This window comes from Manis pentadactyla, chromosome 3 (assembly GCF_030020395.1).
Source record: "Manis pentadactyla isolate mManPen7 chromosome 3, mManPen7.hap1, whole genome shotgun sequence".
In the NCBI taxonomy this organism is placed as follows: Eukaryota; Metazoa; Chordata; class Mammalia; order Pholidota; family Manidae; genus Manis; species Manis pentadactyla.
Window position 1 is genome coordinate 32,034,734 of NC_080021.1, and position 21,300 is coordinate 32,056,033.

Below are 21,300 nucleotides of genomic sequence, written 5' to 3' on the forward strand. Positions count from 1 at the left end.
GCAGGGGTCTTTTCATGCAAGAAAATCTCCAGATGAAAGGCTAGGATACTTCCAAAACTTAAATTTGCCATTTAACAAAATCATTTTCTCTAACATTCTGTAAGTGGAAAGAGACGTTGGTTTAGCCATGTGCACTGAAAATGTTCAAGTTGGTTTTTGGACTGGAACAGACAAGAAATTGTTGAAGTTAATCCAGAAGACAAGACTGTCAATTGACCCTTGAGCTGGACCCAGGCACTTGGAGGCTCCTCACCTCCTTCCCTGACCTTTGAATGTACGTTCTGCCCACCATTCCCACATCAGGACCGTTTTCAAGGATGCAGCCTTGAAAGAATAATGTGTTGCTGAGACTCTATTCAATACATAACAGAACCCAGAAGGCCTCTGTATAAACTTTAAGATTCTGGTAGGTAGATGCAGAGAAATACTCATCAAGTGGCTGCTGAAGACAAGCCTCCTAGTATGTAAACTCCCTTATTAAGCCTGCCGTCTACCAATCTGGAGTGGCCTGCCTCCTTCTTCTATCTCTCTTTTTGCCTTCTGTACAGGGGCCAGGTTCAGATTTCACTGGGGAAGATAACCTCATGGTGTCATCACTGCTTGCTTTTTTTTTTTTAGCACAGATGTACACTAGGAATTACAACTATTCTCACAATCATGAGATGCTGCCAACATACTATCAGTCATGTTGCTGACAACTGTAAAAGTCATCGACATTATTCTCTGATAATTCCTCTGAATCATTGTGCTTAAAAAATTGTCAAGAAAAAGGATCAGAATATGAAGTACGTCTTTACCAAATAGTTCACTGGCTTTCCCAGAGAACAATACTTAAATGCCTGTTTGAATTAAGGACAGTTGCTTTAATTTTTCTGAAAGAAATTTCATGTTCAGAACACCTTGAAAAAAATGATTTAATCCTTGCACTGGTTTACCTGCAGTTGTATTTAACCATATGAGTGAGATAAAGTTTTCATTCCAAGCCCATATGGTTTCCACTTAAAAAAAGAAAATTCTAAGTTTTCTAGGATTAACAACTGATCAGGAAAACCAGAATAGAAGCTGAAATCATTACCAGATGTTGAAGTGCTGAGGAAGGTGCTCCACCTTTGGATGATTGTGGATTTCCTTAAAAAGAGAAATCTGCAGACAACTGGGAACTACTGAGGACTCTTCGAGAAGTTACTTCTATCTCGATGGTATTAAAGTTGGATCACAGATCCATAGTCCTTTTATTTCTTACATAAACTCTATCAGATATTGTCCCAGCCAATGATCTTTGATATCGGAACCAAATATTATTATAGTTGAAGTTTAACTCAAAAAACCTTTGAGAATTCTGATATTCTTTGATACAAGCTTTCCTGCCCTTGTAAAGTCAACTTTAAAAAGCTTGAATTCCATTTACAAAAAATATATATCTTAATTAATCAAGATTTTTAATACTTATACCCATTAAAACAAAAAATTGAAGTTGATGGAATGTCAGCTTCATATGTTGTCCTGTTTAATGTTCTTACACAAGGTAAGAAATAACTTGGAAAAAGCCTTTACATTGATATTTTAATATTATTATTATTGTTGATATGTTTTAAGCTTACCTATATGTGAAATACACTACCTTATTTTTGTGTTGATAAAGATGAATATTATGTATTTTCTTTGAAATATTTTTATATTTTAATATAGTTCACTGTGTAATTCTAAGAATGTTATTTTGTGCATTTAAATATATTATTCTGAGAAAGAATTCATAGGCCTCACTTGACTGCAAAGTAACACAAAAAGGGTTAAGAACTCCTGACTAAGGGAGAGAGTGCAGATAGAGAAGAAACTGGGTCATATGAGTAGGATTTGAAGAACCCCGACACTTAGAGGTTTAACAGCAGAGAACTTAGCAAAGCAGACTGAGCGACAGCAGCTGTGAGTTAGGGGGAAAGCAGGACGGTTTTGCAGTGTGGTACTCAAGAGAAGAATGTGTCTGAGGAAGGAGAGGGATCACGTGTTACCAAAGCTGCTAAGAGGTTCATTAAGGTAATAGTTTCTCTTACCCTTGGGAATAGCTTTGGGAATGGGAATTTCCATTTGGATTAAATCATTGGATTAAATCATTCACTCAGCCCAAACTGAGTGAGTGAGCCGGAAGGTGAAGGAATGGAGATCGTATTTTTGCAAAACTTGATTAAGAAACCTTCCTTGCTTAGAGTGGGACCGAAGAAATGGGGCTATTCCTTGAAGGAGATCTGTGATAAAGACATGGATTTTATAAAATGTTGGGAGTACCAGGCCAAATGACTATGCTGCTAGAGCTGATGCAATAGAGGGAGACACTTCTGCTGGCAGAGTCTAGGGGGTGACAACCACTGGAGGGACATTATTGAAAAGATGTGCTGGGATCCAGAGCACAAGTGTAGGGAAGGCTGGAGGTCGGGGCCCAGATTCAGGGACGCTGGCAGGTTTGATGATGGCAATGCTGGGTTCTTGTCTGATTGCTGCTGAATTGAAAAAGCATGAACCAGCACTGTTAGAGTGGGAGAGGAGTATGAGACAGGCATTTGGGGAGTGGGAAGTCTTATACTAGGCAAGTGAAGTAGTGCTCTTGGACAGTGAAAAGATTTGTGATCATCACTTTAAAAAATGTTTACTTTGAAAAACTTCAAACCTGCTTGCAATAAGTATCCATATAACCTTCCCTTTCACTAAGCAGGTCTGTTGAAAGTCCAATGCTTATGCATGAGGTAAAATACGGCAAAACAGCACCATAGCTGAGAGAAAAGTACAGCCTACATAAAAGGCCTCATAAAGTTCCTTAGATTCATTGTCTTTCTCTTTTCTTATTTAGCATATATACTATTTTTGTTGTTGCACCATTTGAAAGTTAGTTACAACGTGACACAGCATCCCTCCCTAAACATTTCAACATGGAAGTCGTTCTTCTTGATGACAAATGTAACATTCAGGAAACTTACAAACACCAATCCTATTATTCTTGTTTAAAATTTTCTAATTGTCCATAGGTCTGAACAATTATGTTTTGTTTATTTATTAAGGATGAAACATTGCTTCAAATTCTAATGTCTCTGTTCTCTTTGAACATAAAACAGTTCTCAACTATTATTTCTTTCCTTTTTTCCCTTTTTTTTTTGGTCTTTCATTCTTTCATAACATTAACATTTTTGGTAAGTCCATGCCAATTGTTTTTCAGAATGCTGTAGGTGTTACTTTAGAATGGGACTTATCAGAGGGGTTGTGTAATCTTCAATGTACTTCTGATAATCAGGTGTGTGAAGACAGTAAACTGTCAAGGTAGTTAGGTTTAAGCAGGGCTGTGTGTGATTTGAAAACAAGGTGAGAGAAGTTAAACGGGCAATTGTAAGGCAGTTCTAATGGTAAGCCATCAACCTGAGTGGGTAAGGAGAGGAGTAACCACCTAAGGGGATTAATAGATAATGGCAAAGGGGTAGTTAGTTGACTGGGGGAGTCTACACATGAAAGAATTAAATCAGGAACTTAGGAAATGTAGGTTAACAGTGAATCCATTTGTGCTTTTTCACTAAGCAGGTCTGTTGACAGTCCAATGCTTATGCATGAGGAAAAATATGGCAAAACAGCACCACAGCTAAGAGAAAAAGACAGCCTACATAAAAGGCCTTATAAAGTCCTTTCCCATAACTTTGATTTTGTCACATATCCTAAGAGGACAACCCATAATTCTCATAATTATGCTCCCAGCATCCCTAGTAAAAGGAGCTGTGTTGTTGATAGGCATAGTCATGTAGAACTTTAAGTGACTAATGAAATCATTAAGCACATTAATGACAGAACTGGGAGAGAACCAGAGTAGTCCCATACTATCAGCCAAACCAAATGCTCCTCAAATCAAACTACACACATCACTACCCAAATTCACCTGCACTGTGATAATGCTGGCTGTGGTTTAACGGACATCTGTCTTGCCAATGGGTTTCAGCCCTGGGCAAGTTCACTATGGATTCAATGAGGCCAAAGAAGTGACAGTGGAACATTCTTGGGGTGAAAGGGTTTATACCCAACTTCATTCCCACAATGGCAGATCAATCACTAGAATCCCATCCACTCAGAGTGAGTCTGCATGCAGCAAGTTGGTCTCTGCCTCTGGGCCTCTCTACCTGCAGCCATCTCGGTCTCTGTCCTCGGTGCTGCCACCACTCCAGTCTCATCTCTGCTCTCCTGCAGCCTTGCAGCCTTGACACCTGTCTCCCAGAGCACTGGGCGGAGCTCTTTTATATAGAGTCCATAACAATGTATTGCCCACACATGTGTAGTGAGCTAGCCAACCAGGGTCAGGTGAAAATCCTGGCCACAGGAACCTTCACTTTACCAGCACTCCACCCCTCTTCGGTTCTTGCCTCTTTATGTGCCCTCAATCCTCTGCAATGGTCCCTGCCTTCATTAACTGGCTTTCTCTCTCATTGTCGTAAGACAACATTCACTGAATGTCCATAGCTTTTAGCACTTTATAATGCTCTATTTATACTTAAAAAAATCAAGTGACTGAGTATGAAAAAGGAAAATATAAATATTATTCTCTTTTAAAAGGGCTCCCTGTAAGAGAGGAGTTTAATGCCTGGAAAATAGACTCTGGAAAATATTTTCTTTCACTTTTTACTAAGTATCTATTGTGCTTTTTTGTTTGTTTTTATAAAACAGCTCAAATAGAACTACTTCAGTGGTGTATACTATTTAAATCAACTTGCTGCCTGAGTTACTGTGTGGGCCTGGGAAAATGATACTAGTAAAACAATATCTACATCTCACTGTAGCTTTACCTTAATTTATACCAGAAGCACACTCTGAAGTCCTTACATTAAATCTTAGTTCGGTAACACTTTCATCTTGAAAAAGCTGGTTGGTTTGAATAGGAATTGGGCCTGTTGAAATAACACTTCAGTTACAGAGAACCCCGGTGAGGACGAAAATATAGGCTTCAACTGCCCCCTGGTGGCTAATAAGCAAAACAACCAAATATAATTTGAAGTCTGAAATAAACAGGTACATGACAAGTTTCTTTCTCCATTGCATTTATTCACTTGAAAGAATTTATTAAGCATTTACTCTGTTAAGCACTGAGGATCAAGAGACAAATGGTATACAGCCCTCATCACAGAGGAGTTAGTAATAAAGAGGGTAAAAATGACTACAGATAATTTCAACCCTCCCTGGTAAGTGCTGTTACAGTGATATTCATTCTATTCCAATCAAATTATGTTGGTTATCTCTTATCTTTGTAGGTATCCTCATATTAATTAATATTATATAGGAATTTTATAGAAATAAAAGCAGCTATTTTCCACAGTGTAATTCATATCTTTATATAAATCTAGAAAACACATAATTACATTTCTAGAGTTCTTCCTAGGAGTAACATGAATCCATATTGCTTTTAATGGTTATGCTATTAATAGTATTTACAGTTTTAAAATTATTTTAATTCTTGTCACAGCATTTTCAGATCTATTATGCAAATGAAGAAACAGAGGCAGAAGTCAGTCTTACCTGGTAATTCAGTAGCATAGATGAGAGTAGAATTCAAATTGTCTGATTGCACCTGAGTTTTCTTGATAGTCATCCAATGACTTTCGTGCAGTTTATAATGATAAATGAGGGGCTTTATGAAGTCACTGAGTAACATGAGATATCCATTTCCAAAAAGGGTTAACATACACACACACATTGGATCATTTCCAACATCAGCTACTGAGCAGCTGCCACAATTCTCTTGAATTGGATAGAGACTTTTATCAAATTATGAAAGGTCCCATATCCAATTACCAATTCCCAGCATCGCCCAGGCCCTGGCTTGGAACTTCTCAACCAAATGATACACTTGTGATGCCAAAGAAAAGAGATAACATAAATAATGTAGTTGGGTTGTCTTTAATTCTATACAAGAGAAGTTTATAGTAACCTTATTTAGTATCTTACTCACCCAGTGCAGTCACGTAGCAGTACTCTATTGAATTTCCGACATTGAGCATGAATGAGTTAAGACTTTTAAAGAAAGTATTATTCTTAGTTAACATAAATCAATGACATGAGTCAAGATGTTTACAAAATTGGTTTATTTGAAAGATATCGATGGTTCTTAATGCAAGCTACCTGACATTTCTAAGATGTTAAAGGAACCAGACGTGGTGGGAATACATGTGGGGAGTTCTCACCTCTCATTTTAAAGTGATGCTCTTCAGCACTTTCAATTGTTATGGAGTATTTTCAACTAAACTAATTTTTGCTCTATTTTAAACTATTTTCATAAGTTTTATTCTCTATTTTCTTTTATAGTATCTCCATGAGCAATTTTTGTTTTGCTTTATATATACAGTATTATGAAATAAGAATTGTCCATTATCAAAAAGATTTTCTATGTGTCATTTAAGATTGTTTCCTTTTTGATAATGAGTAGCAGAATGATGAATATAACTATCATTACTTTGGATCAGTTTTTTTAAGAGATGAAATGAAACAAAGAACTATTTTGGATACATCTTCTGTGTCTCTTGGGTCAAATCTTAGCATAATTGAGTCCAGCTGGTTCAAAGACAACACTTAAAATGTAAATTCATCAGAACAAAACTGTATCTCTGGAAAAGTGAACCAAAAAATAACTTTAAGCCTTTCCTCAACTACTCAATTGTATTATTAACCTTTTATTTTTCCATCATACTCACTCATTAGTTCATTCATTTATTCCTTCCCTTATCCCTTCTTCCACAATCATACAGAGTCAAAAAAGTCTTGTTTCCTCCCCTCCAGATGTAAGCAAAAGTTCAAGAACCAGTGTTGAAACTATGCAGAAGTTTCTTACAGAAAAAGGGGTGAGGAATTCAAACTAGACAAAGGGATGTCAGAATGTTTCAGCAACAACTCAAGGTAAATTTTAAAGGGAAATAGAATCATTTAAGTAGAAGGGCTTTCTAGGTTGATGGATTTTCAAAAGTATTTAGGGATGAATCAACTTGATATTTTTGGGAACTACTTAGAATAACCAGAAATAAGTAAATGTCAGATCAGGAAGGGCCCAGGTACTAATGGCTGAGCTTCAATTTTACCCTGAAAACTAGGAAAAGTCATTGAGAAACTTCAGATAGGGAAATAAAATGACCAGACTTGAATTTTAGAAAGGTTACTTAGACAACACATGGGATAAATTGGAGGAGGCATGAAGCTAGAGCAAGGAGATATTAGAAGCCTGCTGCAATAATCTGGGGTTTGAACTAAGGCAGCTGAGGGCAGGAGTGGACAATTTACAGCCCTGCTACACTCAGTGGTCCTCCATCAGCAGCATAAGCATTGACTGGGAACTAGTCAGAAATGATTCTGTGCTACACTCTCTTCTTAATCAGTATTTTAACAAGCTCCTTGGGTAATCTGTGTCTGGGAGGTACCACTTGGAGGTAAGAAATATAGTAGGGGCAGTTACTGAAGGAAAAAAAATCACGGTCTTAGATGTGGTTAGTTTCAGGTGTTTATGAAACATCAAGGAAGATGATCCATAGCAGTTGGGTTCATGGGTCAGGAAGCTGGGTTGAAATTTAGTTTGGAGAAGCAATTTACCATTTACCAACCTTTGAGTATTTGAAGCCATGGTCTGAGTCAAGTTTGCTGGGATTTGCCCAGAAAAAGTATTCATTAGTCAGGCAGAGGGCCCATAACACCATAATTTAAAGTTCCATACAGCAAAAAATATCCACAAGAAACAGAAGGAATTTCCGGTGGCAGTAATAAACAATGTGAGGAGTGGGAAGAAAGTTCCAAGTCCATTTTCCAGCGGAGGTCACATAAGAATAGACAAGAGTCCATTGGAATTAGCAATCCTGTTGTCAGAGTAAAGCTATGGGTAGAGATTATTTCCCATTCCTTCTTGACCTTAGTATGTGGGGATGCAATTTAGAGTTTCTGCTGTCAAGGTTCAGATGAGTAGAATATGTGAGAGGAGCGTGGTATGGAGCCAGTTTGCAAATGTTCTCTCTTCCAATAGGATGGTGAATTCTTTCAGCAAGGAAGGAAGGCACAAGAAGATGAGTAAGACCCAGTCCTAACCTTCATCATTTATAATAAGACGACATCTGTAGTACAAGATGGGACATGTATTATAAAATCCCATAGGGATTCAAAAAAAGAATAACCACATCCAGATAGAAGAGGCTGCTTACTTCTCCTCAGGTGTTAGCACAGAGATCTATATATACTTAACACTTAAACTATATTAACTCTCAGTTTTTCTCTCAAAAGATCTGGTGAATCACTAATAAAGTCCCATTTATTCCAAACCCAAGGAAACTTCAAACTCATTCATGAGATATTTATTAAAATAACACATTTAGGGAAAAAAAATCAATACAATGTATACATCATTACTGAAAACTGTATACCATCATACAAAAAAGGATTTTGTTTTGGGAAACTGAATCCTAATTTATGGCAAGTTTCACTTTCAGAAAAAAATCACAGAACAACACAATCTAATTCAATCTTAAAGGCTGGCATGCTGAGCAAGGAATGTTCTTATTCTTTGTAGGAGCTCCTTCTTTACACTGTCAGGTACCAGGGCTGAAATATAAAAATATAAAAGTAAGAAGATTCCAATTAATATGTATCAGTTTGATCTTTTTTCAGGGTTACCAGTAAAATAATTTCATAAATAACCTTTAGGCTTCAAACAGAAAATCAGTAAAAATATTTGCAACTTCATGATTTGAAAGAACTATCTTGTACCTAAGTACATTGCAAATTGATGAGAAAACATGGGAAAATTCTTTAAACTAGGAATGGAAAAGGATTCTTTTAAACAGAAGCTCTAACAGATTGATAAATTTAATTTAAATGCAACAACAACCTAGTAAGTTTGGTCATAATCACAATAAACAAAGACAGAAGACAAAAACTGGGAGAACATTATTCCAGAAACAGGCTCATTTCTCTACTGTACAATTTTTTCAAATCCCTAAGAAAAAATGATCAGCAGGCTAATTAGGAAAAATGAGTAAGGGGATGAAGAAAATGAGAAACACATAGTTCTTGAACGTCAGAGGGGTTTAACCTCACAACAGACGTGAAAATTAAAAGTACATTCAGACAGCATGTTTTACCAATCAGATGAGCTAAAATCCAGAGGTCAGAAATATACCGTGTTGGCAATGCTGAGGGAAAACTGACACTCATAAGCTGATGGGAGTGTAAATCAGTACATTTTTGGGAAAGCAACTGGGCGATACTGTATCGAAAGAAATGCACATACTCTTGACTCATCAAAAAGTCAAAACTGCAATAGTAGTTATATTTTTGAATATATTTTGTTTTTTTGAATTTTGAACCATTTAACTGTATTATCTATTCAGAGCACTAAACATGGGGGAAAAAAAAAAGCCCTGTTCTTCATAATTTTAATATTAAGTGTGAATTTAAAAAATCTGCACTATTGTTTTTCCTGTCTTGGCTACTAATAAATAAGGACAGTAAGGAATTAACTAAAATTATAATGTTATTTGCTTGCATCCAGAGAAAATGAAAAATTTCAGATATAGCTTAGTACTTCTGTAAAGAATTATACAAGTATACAAATCAGGCAGATATTCCTCTTCATAAATTGTTTAGTTTAAGTCTGCCTAGAAATACAGAATAATTAATTCAAGTCCACTGGAAATATGATCAGTATGTACATTAAATATACTTTTAGTCAAAATTTTGGTGGTGGAGACCAGATCAGATGCTTTGGGGTTAGGGATTGGGTGTGAGTATAAAGGGATAACTTGAGGGAGTCTTTGGGGGGTTGAGATTACAGGAATCTACACATGTGTATAAGGTTCATAGAACCGCACACTAGAAAAAGTCAATTTTGCTGTATGTTAATTTTTAAAAAGAAAATAGTCTGACAGTAAAAAAAAAAAAAAAAAGACTAAACATAAAAGAAAATATTTGTTTTTACTTCTTTCTTAGTTGCTCATTTTCTAGCAGCTGAGCTACATGGGACTGAAATGTCCAAGATACATGTGTTGAAGAAGCAAAAGACAATTTCTACTTTATAACCAGTTCCTAAATGTTAACAGACTAAGCATAAATTAAAGAAGGAACATAAAAAGATATCAGAGAAAATTATTTTAAAATATAACTTAAGGGACGGGAGATAATAAATACTGCTGTTTTATTTTTTCTTTTCCCGAGACAAGCCTGATGCTTAAGTCATGTTTTTTAGCTTTCAAGAGACCTAAAGAAATGGCTGGAAATGACCATATGGGATTCTGGAGCTCCTTCCCAGAAGGTAACAGTTCTAGGAATTAGTACTTACTAGTAATAATTTTCAAATTTATTTATTTTTTACACTTAAATTTTTATTTTTGTATGTGAAAACAACAAATGGACTTCTAATTTATAGATGCATCCACTATTAATAACTATAAAAAAACTTTCTAAAATAAATGAAAATAACGCAGCTACATCTGAGGTAACAATATAGTTACTCACTTATTATTTACTAAACATCCTCATCATTAACATACTTCCTCTCTTTGCTTTGCCTTCTGTAAATAAGGCATTATAGTGGGAGAAATGAAGAAAGTAGCTGTAGCATGATTCTTAAATATAGATCACTCTGAACATGAAGTTACAGAGTTACCAAATTCTTAATTAGACATTTAAGAAGACAGCTTTCTTTATTTTTAATAAGGAAAGATATAGTAGAGCAATGACTCAGAGACAGGAGTAAAACTTTGAATTATTAAATATTTAAATGGAGTCAGGCCATATCTCATAGTTTACATATCCAGTTTCAGGCAATGTTTGCCTCTATAAAATCCTATTATTTTAAAAATTATCTGCGTTAACAACTATATCAACTTACATTTGTACACTGTTTTAGAGTGCAAAAACATTCCACATGTCTGACCTCATTTATTACTCAAGACCATGCTAGAGCGGCAACAAGGAAACCCAATTACCCAAATAATTTTGGAAAGGGTGCTTTGCTTTGTAAAAAGAGAAAAGCTGAGCCAAAAAAAAGAGAAAAAAAATCATGTCTAGCACGTTCCCTTTCACACAATCCTTATTCCTTACCTCTGCCTTTTGGTGTGATTTCAGCCACCAAGTCATCAACAGTAACATGTTCTAGTCCTTTTTCTTTAATTACCTCTTATGCAAAAGCAAAAAACAAATCATATCATTTAAAATCATTATCTGTAAGAAAGATTTTCATAGAGGAAGGGTTAAGATCATGTTTTCAGAGTGCAAACTGGTCTTTTAAAAAAAAAGAGGATACTTTTTTTCTTTTTTAATGAAGATTTAGTTCAACCTCAAACATATTAAGTATTCATGAGATCAAAATCATAAAAGCCTGTCCATCTCTCAGCTAATTCACCTGTAACTTAAGAAGTATTATAACACTCAGAATGAATCTGAACTGTAAGGCCAAATCTAACATTTGTAAAAAGCTTTTAACTGTACAGATCTTCTTTCTCTATAATCATACCAGCTCTTCAATGTATGGAGGGGGAAAAAGCTATTATTTGAATCTAATTTGTAATTTCATAGCCCCAGATTAAAATGTAGAACAATTCCTTTGCTCCTTTCTCTTCTCTAATCTGGGCCAAAAGAGAAGAAGAAAAGTAGTTAACATTTGCTGGGCATTTTTATGTGCTGGGTGCTTTATGTGATTTAATACTCACAATAATCTAGTGGGCTGGCATTTTTCCCACTTTACAGATGAGCCAACTAAGGCGATTAAATAACCTCAGACATGAGTTGAAATCCAGCTCTATCTTTTATCAGTGAAGGTCTGCACCTCAAAGTCTACACTTTTACCAGTTTGCCACAATGCCTTCTGAGGTTAATGATATAAATAGTCTCTATTATTATTATTTGTAGAAGCCATTATAATATAATGCAAATTCATAAAAATATCCAGATATCCATTATACCAAAAGCTGAGCCAGAAAGTAAGCAGACTTGTCATAGTGACATGTGTAATCTATCTAGTGGTAACAGAAAACAATACCCAGCAACTTAACAAGCTTCCATTCTCCATTTTAAAAAAGAGCTCTCTAAAAGCTTTTATAGATAAATTTTTAAAAAGTGACACTGTTACAAACAGAAGATATAATTCCTATAATTCTGTCAATTAGGAAGTGCTCAATTTATTAGCTAAACCACAGTGGGATAACCACTGTTTCAGTTGAGTAAGCATACTGAAAAAGGTGGGATTCTATTTTGATGCCAGAGGAAATCTTGCCTCACTTGTCTTAAGAGAAACAGTTTCTAAAAATTTAGGAATATGTCTACATATTATCACTGAGAGGAGAACATCATTATTACAATGTTCAATTTTCTATTTGTTTAAAATTATGCTCAAGCACTTAATATACATAAAGATACTGAAAATTTCTCTAGTGAACCCCAAACCAAGACAACTGAGAGCAATGCAATTAGCTTATCTTTTAAAAGAAACTCATTACCTTTACAGTGTGCCTTCAATTGATCCTTCCAGCCACATTCAATTAATTTAGCTCTCAGCAACTCTTTGAGGCTGTTGAAAAAGAAATGTTTACAAATTAAACTTAAAGTGTACAGTATCTTAGATATGAATGTTTGAAGCAAAGTTTCAGCTGTTCAGTTAAAAACTCCCTGCCTTCTAGTCACAAAACTTGAATTTGACCACGGCCTAATTTTTATTCTATTATTAAAGAGTTCTTTGATCTTATGAAACTGACTTAAACACTGGGTCTCATTTTCATTATCAGTAAAATTAAATGAAGTGAATGGGGGTACTTCTCAAAAAAACTACACTCTGGCCATCGTATACACTTTTTACTTTCTTCCACCAACAGGAATACTGTGGGTCTTGTACAACTTCTGGATTGTTGAGCTTGGAACAGCTTCCTCAAAATCTTCAGACTCCAAAATCCATTCTTCAACTACAAATCTTATCCTTTAGCTCTCTTACTTCCCCATTAGATCTCTCTCTCTAACCTCAAAGACCTTCCCCACACTTTTTCCCATTAATCTTCTAAATTATACATTAACTATGGTATTTCACTGATTCTAAGACTGTTTTTTTCCCACATTTTAACAAGTCAGTAATTGGCATGCCTTTTATAATTTAACTGGCAGTATTTTCTTGTTTGTTACTGATAAAAAAAAAATACTGGTCTATCTTACAACTATGGCATCATGAATGTAATAAACCAAAATATTTTCTTATCAATACCTTTTTATCCTTTTCCCACACACACTCTTACAAATCCTTAATCCTCAACCTAAATTATCTAATTTCTCAACTTGAAAATGTCACATCCCAAACCAGGCAACTTCTCTTTCAGAATTCCTAGTTGTCCTCTGCATGACATTTCCATCTTGATAATGAATTAGGTCTTTCCATCTTAATAGGGCCAAAATGTAACTCCTGCTTCTCTCCCACCTCAATTTGTTCTCTTCATCAGAATGCCATTCTCCATTCTGGTTTCTCAGGCTAGAAACCTGGGCAGCGTCCTTCACTCAGCAACTTTGTTAACATTACACATTCAATCCATAGAAGAAAATCCTACTGGTTCCAGTTTTAAAGTATATACCTACAGTCCAAATGTTTTTCATCATTTTTACCACTGATCCCCTGGTTCAAGCCACCATCCTCTCTTGGCCAGACTGTTACCAAAGCATCCTAACTTGTCCCTTTTTCCTCCCTATACACTTTTTATTCTCCTTCCACTGCTCAAAATCTCCCAGAGCTATCCAATTTACTAAGAATAAAATTCCAAGTCTTTACTATAGCCTGAAGAGCCCTCCATGACCTGCCTCTCCCCAACAATGCTCTTTCTCTTCTTCCCACTTACTCAATTTACTCAGGCTTGTGAGCTTCCATGTGTTCCTCAAAACGCCAAGCAAGCTCCTGTCTCAGGACCTTGGTTCTTGGGAGTCCCCTACTCCCTCATATTCTTCAGATCTTGTATCAGTAAAGCTTCCTTGTTTTTTTTCCTATCCAAAATAGCACACCCATTACTCTCTGCTTTATTTTTCCTCTAGAACTTATCAACATCTGACACATTAATGACACACTTATGTCTGTCTCCTATTAGAAGTAAGTCCCATAAAAGAACGGACTTCATTTTGTGCACAATGTATTTCCAGCACCTTAACAGGACAGGGCCATATGGTAAAAATTCAGTAACTTCAAGCCTCATGAATGAAAAAACAAATTTAAACAGTTAACACATAATTCCCTATACTCATTACTGGCAATACTATCTTCTCAGTTCCCCAAGGCATTGTTCTAGATGCCTTCCTCTTCCTCATTCCTTATATCAAGGGCTGCTGATTTCACTTTTACAAAATCTCCTAAGACCTCCTTTCCATTTTTGCTGTTTGTTCATTTTTAACCTGATGATATTCTACTAACACATTCTTCTGCAATCTATCTCCAGCCCTTCAGTTCCTAATGTGCAAATGTGATGTAGTCACTACCATTCTTAAAACCTTTTAACGATTCCCACTACCCAAGTATAAAGTCAACAATAGATATTTTTGCAAAGCCACTACACATTTTCCTGTCTTTGACAGAAAAAAAAACACTCCACCACTCATTGTAAAAAATACGGTAGGGTTCTAGCAATGGAAATGTGACCTAGGCAAAGCTATTCGTAATTGGCCTATTACCTAAGTGAGGTGGTAATCAAGACAGGTCCTTTGCTGAAACTACTAGGAGGAAGTGGTCTGAGCCACAGGGATGTAAATTTCGAATTAGTAATCTCTGTTACTTTGTGTGTAGAGCTTGCTTGAGAATAAAGCCAACACAGAGGAAAACAGAGCTGAGATGAAAAGGACATTTTCTTGGCAACAATTTTTGACTGCCTGGACACAGCCATTCCTGAAACAACTTCAATTTCTAGACTTCTAATTAGATGAGCTTCTACTTCCATTGGGTAAGCCAGTTTCTGAGCTGTTTCTATCACTGTGACTGAAAAAATTATTTTTTTTCCCCCTATGGTAGTTCTACTTTTAATTTTTTGAGGAATATCCATACTGTTTTCTGTAGTGGCTATACCACTTACATTCCTACCAACAGTGTGCAGGGGTTTTCTTCACATCTTTGCCAACATTTCTTTCTTTTGACTGAAAGAATTCTGACTTACACAAGAGCCATACTCCACCTATTATTCCAGCCACACAGTTTTCATACTTTACCCACTAGCTTTTATTTTGCAGTTCCACAGGATATTGTCATGTAACCAATCTCTGTGACTTTGCACATTCTGTTAATTGCCTAGATTGTCTTCTATCCTTTATTTAAAGGCTGTGAGAACCGCTAGTACTTCTCCCTGAGCTAAAGTACCTCTTTTACCATTTTGTGAGACCTTAATCCTCAGGTAGAGGTGAAAGACCCCTCCTGTTACTTATATTTCTGCTATACAATTTATCACACTGCTTCTGGAAGCCTTTCTTGATTCCTTAGCCTCTCCTTTGTACTTCGAAACCTATTCATTCTTCAAATACTTCCTTGCCCAGTTGTATGCTAGGCATGATGCTGGGTATACAATGGTATTTCTATGATCAAGAACTTAGATTATGGTAGAGGCACAAACTAACAAAGTAGGTGGCTACAATATAATGTGACTAAATGTTATAACAGAACAAAGTATTTGGGATTTAATAGATTCCTAGAAGAGATATTTAAATTAAGACCTGAAAGATGTGCTAAAATTAAAGATGAGGGGAAAGAAGAATATGCCAGCGAGTAGGAACAGCACATGCTGCTCTGAGGTTGAGAGCCTGGAAACTGAACCTGGTTCTATCATGTCTCCCCATTATAAACAGAGTAACAATATACCTTCAATTGTAGTTATTAGGGTATGCATTTTTCTTCTCCATTAGATTATACATTCTTTGAGAGAGTCATTTCTTGTTCATGGTTCTACATCACCCACTTCCCTCCAAGTACTGCAATACTGAACATATCTGTTTTTTATACATGTTAGGAACTGAAGCTTTTGATAATTTCAGTTTTCTGTAATTCTTTTCATTGACACTGGTATTTAGATTCTTATATATAATTAAGTATAATTTAAAGATTTTAAGGGTAATTTATTGACACAGTCTATTACTTACCGTTCTCTTTCTCCAGTTTCTATCAACTTTTGGTTAATCGCTGCTCTCATCTGCGCATCTTTGTTCATCTTGCTAACCTGAACATCAACATGTATTTTCAGATACAGAACACTTACAAAGCATTCTTTTCTAAATCCTCTAGGCAAGCATCCTGACATGTTTAACATTCTATCAATCGAAGGGGTGATGAATTTCAACAATGTGGTAACAATGTCATTATTCTTAACATTATTTACTGTATCCCAAGAAACAGCTTTACAATTTTCTCAGCCTTTATAAATAAGTCTTTGTACAATAATTCTTGCAACACATAAAACACTTGTGTGCCTGGTACTACTGGGCTAACACAATGGTTTTTTATCTCATTTAATTCCCAGAACTTATTCTTTTATTCAAGCATTATTCACATAATTTGTATTTTACAGATGAGGAAACTGAGGCACTGATATATAAAGTGGTAAAGGCATAATTTGAACTCAGGTACTCTGATCTCAGAAGCTGCAAAACACTTTAAAAGCTCATCAGAACTGACTGCTAATCATTTCTGCATCTAAAATTTTGGGGAAGCCATATAACCGAAGTATCAGTAAAAGACTAAGCATGCTGGTGAAAAATGAAATTTCCAGGTAAGGCTCTAAGTGCTTTACTGCATACAGAATTACAACTGCCAAACTAGCTGTAAAAGAGAGGGTGAGAGTGCGAGTGCGAGAGAGAGAGAGAGAGAGAGAGAGAGAGAGAGAGAGAGAGAGAGAGAGAGAGAGAGAGAGAGAGTGTGTCACGCCCACGCGGAGCTATACCAAGGCTTGCTGGTGGGATAAGGAAAAAACAAACCTCAAACGAATTCCTAAATTAGAAAATGCTCAATAAAAACAGACACCCAAAACCAAAACGGTATAGAAAGGAGAGGAAAGTTAGGTTGTAAAACTTTTAAATTACTCCACCTAATCTGTCACTAACTTGAGACTACTTTTGTCTCTCATCTCGCCTGTATGAAATGTCAGACTGGCAATGAGTTTTGAAGTTTACTTTTCTTTTTTGGAGTGGAACAGGAAAAAGGAGGGGTTGAGAAAGATCTAGGAAATGTTTGCTTTTGTACTTGGAGATTAACATTTTCAAAATAATTCTGAGGTGTAGTCAGTACGATGTCAAGAATATTGAACTTGATCTCGCCTTGGCCCCTAAAATACGGATAGTGACCTTGGACAAGTCAATTCTTAGAGGCCTCAGTTTTCTCACTGGTAAAACAAGAGCGCTAGGGGATCCCTCCCAGTTCCGACATTCTTTGGGAAAGAGAATAGGGCGGAGACAGAGGAAGAGGCGGGAGAGGAGGAGCCAGAAAACAAAGCGAGGACTGGCTTCAGGCCAACTCCAGTGCACCCTGTCGGAGAGCCCTACAGGCCCGCGAACGGGTCGGGGAAGCTAACGAAAGACAGCACATCGAAAGGAGCCTGGGCTGGGCCCGGGTCCCGGCCCTGAGGACCACGGGCATAGCTCACCACCATCACCGCGGGCGAGGGCCGTCCCTTCCCAGCGACGAAATGACCCTTGCGCTGACGACCGTTACCTACCACACTCTTCGGCTGCCCAGACTTAGACCCTCAGTAGCTCGGGCACCTAGCGCACAGAAAGCTAGCATACGCATTTCCGGGGCGGGGCCTCGCACCCCGCCTATAGTGTGAGAATTTAACCAGCGCGGGCCGCCTCCGGGCAGCTCGGCCCTCTGGGTAAGAGAGTCCAGCACCCTAGGGTCGCGCGAGCGTTAAGTCCCCAGAAAACTACACAGCGCAGCATGCAACAGCCAGCCTTCCGGAGGACACTACAGCTCCCAGAAGGCACTCCGCACCGCAATGTTTTCTGGGATGGGAACCACGCCGCCTCCTCGCCCCTGTGCTCCGAGGGCAGCGCGGACCTTTCAACGAGGGCTCTGTTGATTCTCACTCTACGACCCTGGAAGGCGATGGAGGTGGCCGCTAATTGCTCCCTGCGGGTGAAGAGACCTCTGTTGGATCCCCGCTTCGAGGGTTACAAGCTCTCCCTCGAGCCGCTGCCCTCTTACCAGCTGGAGCTTGACGCAGGTGGGAAGCGGCGGCGCTCCCTTGCACTCTTGTTTTCTCCCTCCATCTGCCTTCGGGGCGACCTGTCCCTCATTTTCTTCCGTTCTTCCTCGAGCAAGTAAGGCGACTGAGGCCTTCCCACGGCCCGTTGGGCTGGGTTGGACTCAGGGTGGCCGCTTCTGGAGAAGGACTCCCATCCCGGAACCCCGTGGGAGCCGCCTTCCCGCGGCTCTTCCGTAGCGGGATCCTGGGACCAGCCCTCGGCCCAGCCACCCGACTCCACAGTCTCGCAGGTATTGCCAGGGCTCTCGCCGCCGGTGGGTCTCTGGCCTGGTCCTGGCTGCGGAGTAAGCTCAGGACTTGGGTTCCTACTGGAGAATTCTTGTAAACGTGCGCTTTGAAAAGCCACGCCTCCGTGGAGGACTCCAGCTCCTGCTTCCTCTGGCCGAAAACCATTTCTTAGAAGAAAAACTCCCTGGCAGTTCAGAGCGTTTTAAATTACGTAGGTGCTGTCTAAGGATGCTCTCGTAGAGAACATCTCTGGAAAATTATGAGGGAAAGTTGATTTAGTATTCACACTAATACTGCTTGTTTTGTTTATCTGTACCTGGCCGTAATAGTCATCCTTGTTTTTACATAGTAAAAAAAGGCATTTCGTTAATGATAAAAGCCCAGAGATTTGCATTTTTTGTAAACATCCCTGCTGATTCTGATGCATGTTTTCAGTGGATCACGCTTTGAGAAATACTGACCTAGAGTTAAAGATTTTATTGTATCAAGTGTTTACTAATTCTTTTTTAAAATTCAAAAACCTCTATCGTTAGCCTGTTTTCTGTTCCACCCTGATAATATCAAGGTGAATAAAACACAGGTCCGTAACATAAAGGTGCAATTGTCTAGCTGGGAAGAAAAGTGTAAACAAATAGTTACAAAACAATGTGGTAAGGCAGTGATTGGGGTAGGTACAAAGTGTAATGGTATTACTTAAGTATCTTTCCAAACCTGCCTGGGGGATCTGGGAAAGCTACCTAGAGGAGTAGATATCTATATTGAGCTTTGAAGGATAGGTAACAGCTCAGGATAAGATAAAATGAGCTTGGTTTTTCTTTTCACTCCCTGCCTTTCCCTTTTCCACCCCATGTCAGTAAATGGTATCTCCATGTTTAGTTAGTGTATGCGTTGAAAAACCACCCCAAAACTCAATGGCTCAATACAGTGAGTGGTTACTGTTGCTCACAAATGTATCGGTCACGTAGGTGGCTCTTCTAGTGGTGGCTTGGGCTCAAGTGTGCATCTTTGTTCACTTATGGATCTGCTAGGTGGCTGTGCTCATTTTGGCTGTACTTTCTCGTCGGTTTGGGGGTCCTCTGGCTGTAGACTCTTTTAAGATTACTTTAAATGGTCTCTGCTTAGCTGTCATCCATGTGATTTCTCATCTTTCAGCAGCCTAGCCCAGGCTTATTTGAAGAGAAAAGTAGCAGTGCACTAGCACCTTTTCAAGCTACTGCTTGGAGTAAGTTTGCCCACTGGCCAAAGCAAGCTGTGTAATCAAGCCTTGAGTCAGTATAGCACTCTCATGCCAAAGGGCATAGATCCAGGGAGGCATAAAGAATTAGGACTATTAGTGCAGGTCTTTATAGTTGATTATGCTGGAATGCTGGAGTATTTCTTCTTTTAGTGCCTCTATTCAGTCTGTCAGCTAAACCAACCCATTCAAGTTGACTTCTCCATGCTGTCACCCTTGTCTAAAAAAACAGTTACCTTTTACCTGAACTGTAGCTTCCTATCTACCCTTTCTTCCTTCCCTTTGGACTCCTTCATTCCATTTTCCATAAGGCAGTACTGCCATAGTTTTTAATTCTGTGTTTATTTGATATCTTTTTCCCCCACTAGACTGTGAGCTCCATAAAGACAGTAATGTTTCTCTTTTGCTCACTACTCTATCCCTAGTGCTTATAGTAGGTACTCAAGCTGAGTGGATGAAGAAGGGCAGGAGGCATTGTTGAGGTCATTCCATTCATGGGAAAGCATATGCAAAGGCAAATAATTAGTAGGTTGTATGCAGGCCACTGTTTGCAGTCCTGTACTGCTGGAGCAGAAAAGCTCCTCAGAAAGTGAGAGAGGACTTAGAAAGGTAGGTGAGGGCACTATTTGTCTTTTGGACTTTATCCTGTAAGTTAAAGTCTTTGTATATGTTTCACCCCTGTATTTCACCCAGCTATCTAATACTCCATTTTTTCTTCTTAGTTTACATGTTAGTTACCCAGAATTCTTTTCTTAACTATTTAGTTAGGATCTTTACTATAGAATCTGTGCAAATTAGAATATGTACTATACTTTTCCACAGTACCTTGTATTTCATGGACTTTTATCACACTTTGCAGCATTCAGTGTCTGTTTTCTTTGCTAACACTGTTAGTTCTGTATTGAAGGGTCCTGGGTCCATCTTTGTCAGTGCTTTATCTCTAGGGTGGAGCATGCCTGGTGAATGATAATGATTTTACATTACCCACATGCATTAAATAGCTTTACTGAGATCTAATTGACAGTAAGCTGCATGTTTAAGTATAGCTTTACAAGTCTTGATGTACATTTGCACTCATGAATCAAGAAATTACAGTTAGCTATCATCCCCAGAAGTTCCTGTCCCATTTTGTAACCAGCCCTCTATTCCTCCCTATACTCCCTTCAATCCTTAAGCAACTTCTGATGAGCTTGCTGTCACATAGATTAGTTTGCATTTTCCAGAGTTTTGTGTAAATGGAATTATACAGTATGTACTCTTTTCTGGCTTCTACTCAGCATAATTACTTTGAGTTTGTCCTTGTTGCATGAGAGAGGGATATTGAAATCTGTCTATAATTGTGGATTTTTTCAATTTTTCCTTGCAGTTCTATCAGTTTTTGCTTCATATATTTTGAAAGTGTTGCATGAGCATTATTATTATTTACTATGTACTCTTGATCAGTTGACTCCATTATCATTTTGAAGTAATCTTCTTTATCCTTAGTGATATTTTTGGCTCTAAAATCTGAGATTAGAATAGTCTAGCATTCTTTTTATTAACATTAACAGTGTGTGTGTGTGTGTGTGTGTGTGTGTGTGTGTGTGTGTGTGTGGT

The 21,300-nt window shown here is 37.8% G+C and overlaps 2 protein-coding genes and 1 long non-coding RNA gene across 6 annotated transcripts in view; 2 read left to right on the top strand and 1 right to left on the bottom strand.

The window, feature by feature from the left end:
* The first annotated feature begins 1,357 nt into the window (after window positions 1-1,357).
* Window positions 1,358-10,106, top strand: LOC118907535 (uncharacterized). The gene is made up of 4 exons (XR_005022841.2): window positions 1,358-1,525; window positions 5,483-5,538; window positions 6,793-6,909; window positions 9,991-10,106. It is a non-coding gene; the product is annotated as an uncharacterized LOC118907535 (long non-coding RNA).
* On the bottom strand, window positions 8,327-17,777 carry ENY2 (ENY2 transcription and export complex 2 subunit). Of its 2 annotated transcripts, none has more exons than XM_036876255.2 (5): window positions 17,622-17,777; window positions 16,126-16,202; window positions 12,483-12,553; window positions 11,089-11,163; window positions 8,327-8,589 (listed from the first exon to the last, which is right to left on the bottom strand). In XM_036876255.2, exons 1-5 carry the CDS (start codon window positions 17,625-17,627, stop codon window positions 8,513-8,515), a joined length of 306 nt encoding a protein of 101 aa, XP_036732150.1. In that variant the 5' UTR covers window positions 17,628-17,777; the 3' UTR covers window positions 8,327-8,512. The 2 variants fall into 2 exon arrangements, with proteins under 2 accessions (XP_036732150.1, XP_036732151.1); XM_036876256.2 differs by having other exon boundaries at window positions 17,694-17,774.
* A 184-nt stretch (window positions 17,778-17,961) lies between these two features.
* The window catches only part of NUDCD1 (NudC domain containing 1), a 73,530-nt gene continuing 70,191 nt past the window's right edge, over window positions 17,962-21,300 (top strand). For 2 of the 3 annotated variants that reach the window (XM_036876251.2, XM_036876252.2), the window contains exon 1: window positions 17,963-18,200. In XM_036876251.2, coding sequence (XP_036732146.2) covers window positions 18,083-18,200 — 118 coding nt within the window. In that variant the 5' untranslated portion in view covers window positions 17,963-18,082. Of the gene's footprint in view, window positions 18,201-21,300 lie in introns of all 3 variants that reach the window. The other variant, XM_036876254.2, reaches the window with a different exon arrangement.

Coding starts and splice junctions, on each gene's coding strand:
- ENY2 (XM_036876255.2), bottom strand. Junction 11,164..12,482: donor ATTGAAGGCACACTGTAAAG/GTAATGAGTTTC, acceptor CTTTTGCATAAG/AGGTAATTAAAGAAAAAGGA. Junction 8,590..11,088: donor AATCACACCAAAAGGCAGAG/GTAAGGAATAAG, acceptor TTTATATTTCAG/CCCTGGTACCTGACAGTGTA.